The sequence below is a fragment of the Rhincodon typus genome, chromosome 4 (assembly GCF_021869965.1).
Source record: "Rhincodon typus isolate 14 chromosome 4, sRhiTyp1.1, whole genome shotgun sequence".
In the NCBI taxonomy this organism is placed as follows: Eukaryota; Metazoa; Chordata; class Chondrichthyes; order Orectolobiformes; family Rhincodontidae; genus Rhincodon; species Rhincodon typus.
The window spans coordinates 31,612,109-31,626,226 of record NC_063335.1 but is presented as its reverse complement, the minus strand read 5'-3'; the positions used below and the strand labels follow the sequence as shown (position 1 = coordinate 31,626,226).

Genomic DNA, 14,118 nt, shown 5'->3' with positions numbered 1-14,118 from the left:
GGGAGGTGCAGTTGTTTATTGCGAACCGAGCGTAGGTGTTCTGCAAAGCGGTCCCCGAGTCTCTGCTTGGTTTCCCCGATGTAGAGGCAGCCACACCGGGTACAGCGGATGCAGTATACCACATTGGCAGATGTGCAGGTGAACATCTGCTTGATGTGGAAAGTCTTCTTGGGGCCTGGGATGGGGGTGAGGGAGGAGGTATGGGGGCAGGTGTAGCACTTCCTGCGGTTGCAGGGAAAAGTGCCGGGTGTGGTGGAGCTGGACCATTTCAACTCCCCCTCCCATTCCTCAGACGACATGTCCATCCTGGGCCTCCTGCAGTGCCACAACGATGCCACCCGAAGGTTGCAGGAACAGCAACTCATATTCCGCTTGGGAACCCTGCAGCCCAATGGCATCAATGTGGATTTCACAAGCTTCAAAATCTCCCCTCCCCCTACCGAATCCCAAAACCAGTCCAGCTCGTCCCCGCCTCTCTAACCTGTTCTTCCTCCCACCTATCCCCTCCTCCCACCTCAAGCTGCACCTCCATCTCCTACCGACTAACCTCATCCCGCCCCCTTGACCTGTCTGTCCTCCCTGGACTGACCTAGCCCCTCCCTAACTCCCCACCTACACTCACCTTTACTGGCCCCATCCCCGCCTCTTCGACCTGTTTGTTTCCTCTCCACCTATCCTCCCCTCTATCCATCTTCTATCCGCCTCCCACTCTCTCCCTATTTATTTCAGAACCCCCTTCCCCTCCCCCATTTCTGATGAAGGGTCTAGGCCCGAAACGTCAGCCTTTCTGCTCCTATGATGCTGCTCGGCCTGCTGTGTTCATCCAGCCCTGCACCTTGTTGTCTTTAAAACACATTGTGTGGGTGTCAAGCGGTGGAAATAGGTGGAGCATCCTACTATCTCTCCAGAGGTAACACCTTGTGGAGCTGGAGGAGCACAGCAGGCCAGGCAGCATCAGAGGAGCAGGAAAGTTGACATTTTGGGTCGGGAGCCTTCTTCAGCTCTTCCTCCAGATCCACACTGTGGTATCTCTGACTCCAGCATCTGCAGTTCTTACTATCTCTACTTCTCTCCACTTGTCCACAATACTCACTGTACTGCTCAGTACTAAATCTCATCTGATACTAATCTCCATAATCTATTGCCGTTCTGAAGTTACAGTCTATCTCATGCTTAAATGAAGGAGAAAATTACTGCAGATGCTGGAATCTGTGCTACCTGACCCGCTGTGATCTCCAACATTTTTTTGTTTTCAGTCATGCTTAAATATGCTTTTTGTCTCTGTAAATACTGATGCCATTCCACCTTTAGCTGCAGAATGTAAGATCTGTCAACATCAGTGGACTTAAAAGTTTACATGATCTCTCAATCCAGAAAAATAATCCATCCACCAACAACGGTGATTTCTGTCCTTAAATCAACACCACAACATGCCACTTTCCTTTAAAAGGTAAATATTGTAATTACACCAATGTCTTCCTTTGCAGATGCTTATCTGATGAAATATCTTATGAAATTCCGCATACGTAACATTTTTTTCAAGGCTGTGATAAAGATAATAAAGGCCTTCCTTGTTGAATTGATTGATGTTTTTATACAGCACACATGTACAGGTACCTGAAGTGCGAGTTTATAAAAGAAGGCAGCAATCCTGGCATATGGAGACTGAAGAAGATTTGCTCCACCACCTGGGAGAAGTAGTCTGAAAATAATCAGAGATAACCTGTTCAATTTAAACATTATTTTATTGTAATAGTTGAACAGCACGGAGGAAAATTAATGTTTAAATAACTCAAATCACCATGAAGTAATAACCTATTTGCTGTTGTCTTCACCAATAATGATGAAATCGGTAAGTGCGACCACCGCACAGTCCTTGTGGAGACCAAGTCCCACCTTCACAGTGAGAATAACTTCCATCGTGTTGCATGGCACTATCACCGTGTTAAATGGGACAGACTTTGCAGACTAGCAACTCAAGGCTGGGCATCCATGAGGCACTATGGGCCATCAACAGCAGCAGGATTGTACTCCAGCACAATCTGTAACCTCATGGCCCAACATATCCCCCACTCAACCATTACCATCAAGCCAGGGGATCAACTTTGGTTCAAGGGAGAGTGTAGGAGGGCATGCCAGGAGCAGCACCAGGCAAAGCTGAAAATGAGATGGCAACCTGGGTGAAGCTACCTAACAAGACTACTTGCACACCAAACAGCACAAGTGATAGACAGAGCTAAACAATCCCATAACCGACGGATTAGATCTAAGCTTCTCAAGGGCAAGTAGGAATGGGAATAAATGCTGGCCTGGCTAGTGATATCAGCTTCCGTGATTAAATCTACCTGTCACAGTAACAGCCACATCTGTGCATCAAAACATTGGTAGGAATGAGCGCCCACAGTTCTCATGGAGGCCAGTGTTTGTCTAGGTACTTGTACCATTGTCTGTCATGTTATATTGCACTCTGCAATACCCAGTGGAATAGATTAAAAAAGACCTAACTGCACAAAACTAAGCATCTATATGACACACAGGAGTAAGATAGCACATAATCACAATCTGTAACCGTGTGGCTATTATTTTGCTCAATACTTCATAACCCAGATATCCAATGGTGATCAATGAGGAATGTTAGCCAGCACATAAGCATTTGATGTTCTGACGTGAACTGCAGTTGGATCAAGCTGTAACACAGGATTACATAAAAGCATCAAAACAGGAGTGGGAATAGGCCATTCAATACTTGGGGCTTGCTCTTCCATTCAGTATGATCGTGGTTGATCCTTGATCTCAATGCCATATTCCTGCTTTCTCACCATGTCCATTAATACATTTTTAGATTTTCAAAGCATCAATCTCTTCCTTGAATACATCCAGTGACTTGGCCTCCACAGCCTTGCGTGGTTGAGACTTCTACAGGTTCACTGTCCTCCCAGTGAAGAAATCTTTCCCCATCTCAGTTGTAAATGGCTTACCAGTACCTGGAGACTGTGTCCCCTGCTTCTACACTCCTCAACTGGGGGAAATATCCTCCCTGCATCTAGTTTGTCCAGCTCTAGAGATTTATATGTTTAAAATCAGGTCCCTTTTCCTCCTCCTAAACCGTAATGAACACAGGCTCAGTTGAACTAATCTCTCGTCCTACCATCCCGGTATCAGCTTAGTGAACTTCCACTGCACTCCCTCTATGGCAAGCAAATCCTTTTTCAGGGAAAGTAAAAGATAAAGTTGCTATAGTTCCAGAAGACCATAGGGTTGATCTCTTGTGAGAGAGTTTAAGCTGAAAGGCATCACACCCCAGTTGAGGGTCAAGATCGAAAAGGCAGGTCCTTTATGATAACGTTAGCTGGTACAGGACCCAGCATTGTAAACCAGCCATCCAGCCAACTGAGCTAACTGTCCCCCAAATAATTAGAGACAAAATGCACACAATACTCAAGCTGTGGTTTTACAAAGCCCTGCATAACTTCAGTAAGACATCCTTACATCTGACCTTAAATCTTCTAGCAATGAAGGCGAATGTACCATTTGCCTTCCCAATTGTCTGCTACATTAATAAGGGATGGGAAAATGCTACAGTCTATTGTATTAACAGAACTGGACAAAGTCAGAATGGGTTTCTGAAACACAAATCATGCTGAAAAATCTACTGGAGTTTTCTTTGCGAATGCAATTAGTAGAATCGATAAAGGAGAACCAGTGGCTGTGGTGTTTTTCTATTTTCGGAAGGTTTTTTGCTAAAGTTTCTTCATAAGAGGTTAGTGGGTAAAATGAAATAGGATGAGGGGTAAAGATTGCTTATCTACTATTATCTTTCATTGCTAGTGTACATGGATGCCCAAATCTCCTTGTCCATCCCCATCTCCAAAAACCTCACCATTTAAATAACACACTTCTGATTTTCACACTGAAGTGTATATGTTTACATTTAGCCACATTATACTGCATCTGCCATGTGTTTGACTTGTTTAAATCACTTTGACACCCCCCTTGTATCCTCCTCACTGATCACAATCCCATAGTTTGGTGTCATCAGCAAACTTGGAAATGTTGCATTTGGTTTCCTCATCCAGATCATTGATAAATACCATGAATAGGTGGGAGTCAGTCAGAAGTCACACGACACCAGGTTACAGTTCAACAGGTTTATCTGAAATCACAAGTTTTTGAAACTCTGCTCCTTCATCACCCGACTTCTGACTTTGTCCATCCCAGTCCAAAATCAGCACCTCTACAGCAGGGATTCAGTACCCCACCAATCATTACTTGCCACTCGACAAAAGGCGCATTTATTCCAACTCCATGTTCAATTCATCTATCATTTCTTTGTTCGCCATTATAGTTTGTGACTATAAGGGATCTAGTTTGCCCTGACTGAATCTTCTCTTTACATATTGTTAGGACAAAAAAAACTGAGGAATAAATTTAGATAGAGACTAGTTATTCTGAAAGTTTATAACAGCAACATTACATTCCTTCAGACATAAACATTTCCCTCAATACTGTCACTCTTACTCTTCTCTTCCCTGTGTAAGTGTTATGACTACCCATGGTTCTTAGTTACATAAAATGGCTGCCATGGTTTTTTCATCGTTGACATAAAAAAGGCCGAAGAAGATTGTTAACTGAAACAGTCATTTACATAGTTACAATAGTGGCCTTTGTACTCATAGCAATCAGATAAGATAATAAAATGCCTCGCAGAAATCACAAAATAGGGTCTTATGAAGAAGTTTAAAAAAAAGCATTGCTCACAGTAAGGCACCTCTGATAAGGGAAACACTGATAGAAGCCTAGCTTGCAAGTTAATTTAAAGTTTGCTATTCAACATGGGCTGGAAGGGAAAAAGCTTGACTCACATTACAATCACCTAAAGGATCTTAATTAATCGCATATACATGTATATAATACCAGTTTAAATTATATTCAACATCAAGGGATTTAATAGGATTTCTATAGATGTTCAGCTTTAGACTGTCTTGATAAGAAACACCCATGATACCACCCTCCTTTGACCAATAAATTCAAAATTTGTGATTTATTACAGATGGAAGAGAAGTCTGATCCCACAATAATTAAGAGATAGTGGGAACTGCCGATGCTGGAGAATCTGAGATAACAAGGTGTAGAGCTGGATGAACACAGCTGGCCAAGCAGCAGCAGAGGAGCAGGAAAGCTGACGTTTTGGGTCTAGACCCTTCTTCAGAAATGGGGGAGGGGAAGGGGGTTCTGAAATAAAGAAAGAGAGGGGGGAGGCAGATGGAAGATGTCTAAAGGAGCAGATAGGTGGAGAGGAGACAGACAGGTCAAAGAGGCGGGGTTGGAGCCAGTAAGGGTGAGTGTAGGTGGGGAGTTAGGGTGGCGGTACGTCAGTCCAGGAAAGACAGACAGGTCAAGGAGGTGGGATGAGGCTGGTAGGTAGGAGATGGGGGTGGGGCTGGAGGTGGGAGGAAGAACAGGTTAGGGAGGCGGGGACGAGCTGGGCTGGTTTTGGGATACGGTCGGGGGAGGGGAGATTTGGAAGCTTGTGAAGTCCACATTGATATCATTGGGCTGCAGGGTTCCCAAGCGAAATATGAGGTGCTATTCCTGCAACCTTCGGGTGGCATCGTTGTGGCACTGGAGGAAGCCCAGGATGGACATGTTGTCCAAGGAGCGGGAGGTGGAGTTGAAGTAGTTCGTGACTGGGAGTTGCAGTCGTTTGTCGCAAACCGAGCATAGGTGTTCCACAAAGCGGTCCCCAAGCCTCCGCTTGGTTTTCCCGATGTAGAGGAGGCCACATCGGGAACAGTGGATACAGTATACCACGTTAGCAGATGTGCAGGTGAACATCTGCTTGATGTGGAAGGTCTTCTTGGGGCCTGGGATGGGGGTGAGGGGGGAGGTGTAAGGGCAGGCTTCACAAGCTTCAAAATCTCCCCTCCCCCGACCGCATCCCAAAACCAGCCCAGCTTGTCCCTGCCTCCCTAACCTGTCCTTCCTCCCACCCCAAGCCCCACCCCATCTCCTACCTACCAGCCTCATCCCGCCTCCTTGACCTGTCCGTCCTCCCTGGACTGACCTATCCCCTCCCTAACTCCCCACCTACACTCACAGTTACTGCCTCCACCCCGCCTCTTTGACCTGTCTGTCTCCTCTCCGCCTATCTTCTCCCTTGTCCAGCTTCTATCCACCTCCCCCTCTCTCCCTATTTATTTCAGAATCCCCTTCCCCTCCCCCATTTCTGAAGAAGGGTCCAGACCCGAAACATCAGCCTTCCTGCTCCTCTGATGCTGCTTGGCCTGCTGTGTTCATCCAGCTCTACACCTTGTTATCCTACAATAATTAAGTCATTTTAGATAATTGTCACTACATATTATATCCACCTATATAAGTATACTGAAATTCTAAATGTGACCAACAATGTAACATTAAGGGGTTTAACTAAATTCCTATGGACAGACAGCCCTGGACAGTAGGGAGGATTGAATAACGCAAGTCAGCAGGATTGGAACGTGGTTGAATAAGATGCATGGTGAAAGATATGGGTGTCTGATATACATTGTGGGAAAACTTAGGGTTCACCGTAAAGTTGTCTATCATTGACCATGCAGCCACATGATTAACCTGATTGGATGTGCATATAACCAATTAATAATACAATTGGTTTGTAGGAGTTAAAGGCGGTCTGAAAACAAATGTATAAACTTTTATGTCCTTCCTTTGATCAGTGAAGCAGCTCTGGACCCCTGGAGGTTTCTTCCCACTGGTGTAACTTCAATAAACTCTTTGATGCTGGAAGTGGACTCTCGGTGTCAAGTGATTAATGTAGTCATTCTGCTCCAACATATATTTATAGAGGCTTTTACATGAAAAGCTAAATAACAAAAGCATGCTATAGATACAGCAGGTGATTCTATATTGATCAACTAACTCCTGCCAATTCCAAAAGGGAACTCAGGTGGACAATTCAGCAGCTATTGACAGGAGACATTGTAAATGCGTCTATTCCAATTAAACATGGTGCCAAAAGCCAAGGCTGAAACATCTACAACCATCTTCAGCCAAAGAACTAAATCAATGAGATATGCTGGTTTACTCTTGAAGTTTCAACAATGCTTCCATTAAGCTGTGTGCATGTCTCGCTGCACTACAGCCTGGAGGGCATAATGCAATCCTTGTTTTATTTAAATATCCCACAGACAAAGCCATGCAAAACAAATAATTAAACAGAGCTAGAGTTAAAAAGAAAAGCTGACCATGCAAAACAATGAAATTTTTATGAAAATATTGGTTCCTGCCATTACATATCTGTAACGTGGAGGTGCCGGTGTTGGACTGGGGTGGACGAAGTCAGAAATCACACAACATCAGGTTATAGTCCAACAGGTTTGTGTGAAATCATAAGCTTTCTGACTTCACCTGATGAAGCGACAGCACTCCAAAAGCTTGTGATTTCAAATAAACCTAGTGGATTATAAACTGTTCTGAGGAAGGGTCACCGGTCCCGAAATGTTAACTCTGTTTTCTCCTCCACAGATGCTGCCAGACCTGCTGAGCTTTTCCAGCAACTTTGTTTTTGCTCCAGATTATAAACTGGTGTTGACTGACTTCTGATCATATTTCTGAGATTTCAATCAATACGATTCACTCCAAAGATAATAATTGGTATAATGCACTGGATTAATAGGTAAAAGTCCTACAATTCCAGATTTCATACATTTCCTGATTAATACATCCTCTAGTGGATAGAATCAGCTTGGGATTTAACAAAGTCAAAATGTAGAAGCATATCTGGATCTGCACACTGCTCTGGCATGCAGAACTTCAAACATCATTGTGCAAAATATACGAAGACAATATAAATATAAATCATATAAACATTACTGTATTTTAGCCATTTCTGTATCATTTTACATGCTTTGCTTCTGTCAATGTTTAGGTCCTCTTAACCCTTGTCTCACTTGTTAAGTTATCCAATTTTGGCTCCAAATGTATTTACTCTAGCAGTGACTCTGCTATTGGATATTCTCAAATGATGTTTGGTGGCGCACAAGTGAACTGAAAGAGATGATTCTTAGCCAAGGTGGCTGCTCAAAAAAAAAATGGTGACTGAATCCTACTTGTATGTGTTACGTAATCCTCGTTTCTTTTTCTGAAACAAAAACCCATTTACTAATTATTGTTAAGCGTACTAAAATACAGCAAAGCAAAAGAAAATCAGTCAGTGCCCTCCCCTAAACTTCACATCTGCCCATTCCCTTCAAAAAACAGAACTGAACATATTGAATGCTTTCAGTTTAAGTTTACCAAGCGGCAGGGTTTTCCTTAATAAGATGCAAGTTTATCTCAAATAAGATATTAGTTCTAATTTTGCACAAGATACTTCTCTAGAACAACTTCTCAAACTGAATATTACTTTTAAAATATTTATTCCACAATGAGAATAAATTTAGTTTAATCTCTCATCAGAGTTATTCAAATCTTGTAGCAAATTCAACATACATCTCTTTCAAAGTCCTCAAACACTACCAATATATTACTTTGTAAGCAGATAACCACAGCTGTTACATTTTCAGTCACGCAATTCTTTTAATGTCAGCATTTTTAAATAGTAGAATCGAATTAAACACTGAATTAACACCTGAATAATATCTGATTAATCTTTGCAACCAATGCTATAAATGGTGCTTTTAACGTTTAGTTATCACATAAGAAATATTTCCTTTTGTCAGTTTGATTACTGCCTGCTGACTTCAACAGAAACAGCATGTGAGGGCGATGTTAAACAAGAGCGAAATACAAATTGCCACAAGCATATTAGTGCACCTTGACCTCGCAGTGCTAATCTCCATCAACAGGGTAAATAATTCAATATAGTATTAGTGTCATTGTTAAATCTAATCTGTAGAGCATACTGCCCTTTCATTTACCTGCATTACTAGATAGAAATAAACAAAATTGAGACTGATCTTTAACTGTTAACAAAAAAAAATTAACTTCTTTTAAAAAGGCAAAGAAAATCTACTTCTATAAAATCGGAACACATCAAGCGATTGTAATGCCATTACCCAGGCTGACAGCAGTAACCCACAAGCAACTGAGCATTAACCTCTCACAGTAACAAGCAATGAATGGTGCCCAGGTAAGACATGCATTGGTAAAAGCATCATCAAAAATATCAGCTACTTTTTTTCCCATTAGTGGTACTACATTGTTCATGGCCACTGCAGACAAAAGGTGATTTCACCTACGAAGCCACAAAAAAGTTTGCTCCTTTGAGCCTAGAGACCAGAATTACAATCTGCTCCTCTGAACTCAAAATGCTTAACTTTGTAAGGGAAAAATATTGCATATGGGTTAGCCCCACCAACAATTCACTGGAAAAGTAACAATACAGTACGAAAACAGACCCTTCAGCCAAACTCGTCTGAGCTGACCAGACATCCCAATCTGACCTAGACCCATTTGCCAGCATTTGGCTCATATCCCTCTAAACCCTTCCTATTCATGTACCCATCCAGATGCCTTTTAAATATTGTAATTGTCCCAGCCTCTACCACTTCCTCTAGCAGCTCGTTCCATACACACTCTACCCTCTGCATAGAAAAGCTACCCCTCAGGTCATTTTTATATTTTTCCCCTCTCACCTTAAGCCTATGCCCTCTAGTTTTGCACTCCCCTACCCTGGGGAAAAAGACTTTGGCTAGTCATCCTATCCATCATGGCCCTCATGATTTTGTAAACCTCTATAAGGTCACCCCTCAAACTCTGATGCTCCAGGGAAAATAAAAAAGCCCAGCCCATTCAGCCTTTCCCTACATCTCAAATCTGCCAGTCCCAGAAACATCCTTGTAAATCTTTTCTGCACTTTCTCATGTCTAATAACATCATCCCTTTAGAAAGGTGACCAGAAGTGGGGTTAAGCGATGACATTAGAAAGAATTCAGGAATTTAGATGGTTCAGCAAGAAGTTCATTTATTCCTATTTTATTGTATTCAAAAAAGTTTGAGTTAAACTGAACACTCAGTTGGTCTCACAAAGCTACCACAAGCAGACCCCAGAGGAGAGATAGGGATGATAGGTAAGATCAGGGTACCAGACACCCTGCCTCCTAGCAATCTGCAGCAGAGGTATTTTGGTTAATGTAAGCCTAAAAAAGACCATGTTGGAATTCAAATAGTGTTTTGCTTCATGCTTCACAATGTTTAACTATTTGATGGTTTGTCGGCTGGGCAGAGTCCTGCTTCAGAATCTTTGAGGTAGAGCTCTCCCAATGCACTGGCAAAATAAACATTTGACACTGTACCTGAGTCCCAGGAGATTATTTTGTAAAATGATCTACCACAATAAATTAAATCCACTATTTCTAGTATTTACAAAAGCAAGCTGCAGCTTAGAAGTTGCTAATCATTTTTATACTGTCTAAACAGTTGGCAAAAGGAGAAATGGGAATAGGAAATTTTTCCTCATCAAGAACAATAAAGACATATCAAAACAACTGCTTATTTTTACACAGTTAAATCTGTGCAAACTGAATTCCAACCTTGCTCCCTCAATTTGTCTACTCAAACTTTCTAAATGCAAAATACCTTGGCAGAGCATGTTTTATAATGCAGCGCTTGTTGACTGCAATACAGAAAAATTATCCCTTATATTATACTCATGAAGATGCTTTTCATGCTCAAAAGCAGAGCATCTTGTATCTTACTGCAAACCTGATATGAAAAGGCTAAACTCTCAATAACACACAATAAAAACCACCCAAATACGAAATCATGTCAGTTGTGATTTAACAAAAAAAAAACACTCACCCATTGATGGAGTAAAAGAGTTTCTGGCACTGATCTTCCGTTAGGTTAATACTATTGGAGAAGAACAGGATTTTCTTTGGATTAATTTTACTACATTTGACTATGAGTCATGCAATTACAGTTCAGTTTGCAATTTCAGCCTTGGACAATGACATACTAAAGAAGCTAAAAGTTGTAATATTGGTTATCCAATAATAATTTCATTTATTTTGGCATTTTAAAATTAATTATACTTAATCAGTAAAGACAAGGATACAATAGGAGTAGCTAATTCTACTTCAATGAAACTAATGCCCGAGGCATGGTGACCCTTAGGTTAACCATCACCAGTTGTCTCTTTCCAAGGACTAGGACTATTGCAACTTTACCATTAGAGGTCAAGTCAGAGAGTCATACAGCATGGAAACAGACCCTTTGCCCCAACTCATCTATGCTGACCAAGTTTCCTAAACTGAACTAGTCCCATCTGCCTGCATTAGGCACATATCTCTGAAAATCTTTCCAATTCATGTACCTGTCCAAATGTCTTTTAAATGTTGTAATTGTACCAGCGTCTATCACTTCCATTGGCAGCTCGTTCCATACATGCCTCACCCAGTGCGTGAAAGTGTTGCCCCTCAGGTCCCTTTTAAATCTTTCCCCTCTCACCTTAAACCTATGCCCTCTAGGTTTGTATTCCCCTACCAGAGGAAAAGACCTTGGTCTATTCACCATATCTATGCCCCTCATGATTTTATAAACCTCTAAGGTCACCCCTCAACTTCCCATGCCCCAGGGGAAAAAGTTCCATCCTATCCAGCTTCCCCTCATAACGCAAACCAGTCTCAGTAACATCCTTGTACATCTTTTTTGCACCATTTCCAGTTTAATAACATCCTTCTTATAGCACAGCAACCAGAATTGTATGCATTATTCCAAATGTGACCTTACCAATAAAAATTGAAAGAACTGAAAGAATTGAAAAAACAGAAGTTGCTGGAAAAGCTCAGCAGGTCTGGCAGTTAATGTTTCAGGTCCGGTAACCCTTCCTCAGAACTGGATAGCAGTTCTGGAGGAAGGGTCACTGGACCTGAAACGTTAGCTCTGATTTTCTCTTCACAGATGCTGCCAGACCTGCTGAGCTTTTCCAGCAACTTTCTGTTTCTGTTTGTGACCTTACCAAAGTCTTGTATATGAGGTGGGAGTCATGTTATAGCTGTATTCGATGCTCTGATTGATGAAAACAGACATGGCAAAGGCGTTCTTCACTACCCTATCTACCTGGATGGATATAAGTGATAAAACTGGATATGAAATAAGTGGATTGCAATGTACCAGAACTCCACTGATTCTGTCTCAGCAGATTAATCTGCTTTCCAGAAAGGAGAGAGATTAAAAAAAAACAAAAAAACTATAGGCCATGCCAACTCACCCAAGATTTAAATTTAATAATTGAATTAGCATCTACCACTGTTTGAGGAAGACAGCTTCAAACTTCCACTGGAAGTGCTTTCTAATATCTTGTGCTGTACAATTCTGTGTTCTCTTGCTCCTAAATGGTCTGGCCCTAATTCTCAGACTATGCCCTTAGTTCTAGAATCCTCAACAAATAGGGTAGATAAGGATAAACTATTCCCGTCTTTTCCTGTTAACATCCTGAAGACTATGGTCAGATCCCAAACTTTCCAAATTCTAGAGAATAAAGGCCTAATTTGTCTAATCTCCCCTCAATTTAACCTCAGGTATCATTCTTAACCTCCAGGGCCAACGTGTGGTGCCCAGATCTGCTTGCAGTACTCCAAGTGGAGTCTATTTAGGGTTTTATACAACTGCAGCAGAACTTCTGGATCCTTATACTTCAGCCCTTTAGATATGAAGGCCAGCGTTCCATTAGCCTTCTTGGTTATTTTCTGCACTCCATACATATTCTGCAGATATTCAAATCACAGTGCTTTACTCAAATGGTTAAACTTGGGGACTTCCATTCTGACTTTCCTACAGTAGCTTCCCTTGTACAAACTCAGGGCTGGTACTGAGGGTGGAATTTCATGTTGGCAATACAAGGCCTACTTGCTGACTGCTGAACTATGGGAGCTTCACATCGGTCTTTGGTTGACAGTTCTCAATTGCCCATTAGCGCCACCATGATCACTGGCAGATACAGTCAATGCACCCACCACAGTCTGAGATACCTAAGCCACAGGAAGAGTGGGGGGGGGGGAATGGGTGGAATGAGGGTGGCATGCCAGTGGCAGTGTGGGAGAGTTTGCAACAAGAGGCAACTGGGCAGTTCACTGTATGACATCTCCCCAACCCACTGGGAGGGAAGCCCTTCCACAAGTTTCCCTGCCCTGGAATTAATTGGGCCGAAGCAAGAAGGTCCTGGGGTCCGAATCCTGCGTCCTCCAAAACAATGGAGTAATCCATATTTTCAAACCTGCCTTCAGGATGGTCACTAAGCTCTGCCCAAAACATGCAGTGTGCAGGGATGGTCCAAACTTACCCTATGGGCACAACTCGAGCCCCGGCAGATTCCAGATATTTAACATATGATGCTGCAATATAGCTGTCACCAAATCTCTCAAAATTACCCCCATATGTTTTCTGAGCCAGAATACCTAAAAAAAAAGGTCAATCTCAGCAACCATTAAATAAACATACACCATCGGTCCCAAGAGCAAAATACCGACGATGCCGGAAATCCGAAACAAAAAAAAATGGAAAATGTTAGCAATATTCAGCATCTGTTAAGAAAGATGCAATTAACTTCTCAGGTCGATGGTTACTCATATTATACTTGGACACTGCCAACCTCTCTCTACACTTCACGTTGATTCGATAATTCTGTGAAAACATACATACGGAAGATGTTGTTTGGCCAATCAAGTCTGTGTCACCAAAAGTATACTATTCCCTTCACTGGTCTCACTTTCCCACAACAGGCTCACAGACTTGAAAGTTACGACACTTCAAGTGCTCACCAAAGCACATTTTCAAGGTTGTGAGGTTTCTCACCTCAATCAGCCGCCCAGGTAGTGTATTCCAGGCTGCCATCACCCTCTGGTTGAAAAAGCTTTTCCTCAAATCCCATCTAAACCTCCTACCTTTTATTTTAAAATTATGCCCCTTCAACAAAGGGGAACAGCTGCTCTCTATCTACCCTGTCCATGCCCTCACAATATTACACAACTCTATCAGGTTCCTCCTTAACTTTCTCTGCTCCAAAGAAAACAACCCGAGCTTATCCAGCCTCTCTTCATCACTGAAATGCTCCATTCCAGACAGTATCCCTGGTGACAACAAGGTGCAGGGCTGGATGAACACAGCAGGCCAAGCAGCATC

General features: G+C 42.3%; 1 protein-coding gene across 2 annotated transcripts in view; it reads right to left on the bottom strand.

Moving 5' to 3' along the window:
* Nucleotides 1-14,118, bottom strand: part of LOC109919274 (gamma-glutamyl hydrolase (conjugase, folylpolygammaglutamyl hydrolase)) — a 50,348-nt gene that overhangs the window by 27,785 nt on the left and 8,445 nt on the right. The window contains exons 1-4 of one of the 2 annotated variants that reach the window (XM_048596059.1): nt 13,280-13,372; nt 11,957-12,057; nt 10,798-10,848; nt 1,618-1,702 (exon numbers count right to left, since the gene is read on the bottom strand). In XM_048596059.1, coding sequence (XP_048452016.1) covers nt 1,618-1,702; nt 10,798-10,848; nt 11,957-12,027 — 207 coding nt within the window. In that variant the 5' untranslated portion in view covers nt 12,028-12,057; nt 13,280-13,372. Of the gene's footprint in view, nt 1-1,617; nt 1,703-10,797; nt 10,849-11,956; nt 12,058-13,279; nt 13,395-14,118 lie in introns of those variants that run through there. The other variant, XM_048596058.1, reaches the window with a different exon arrangement.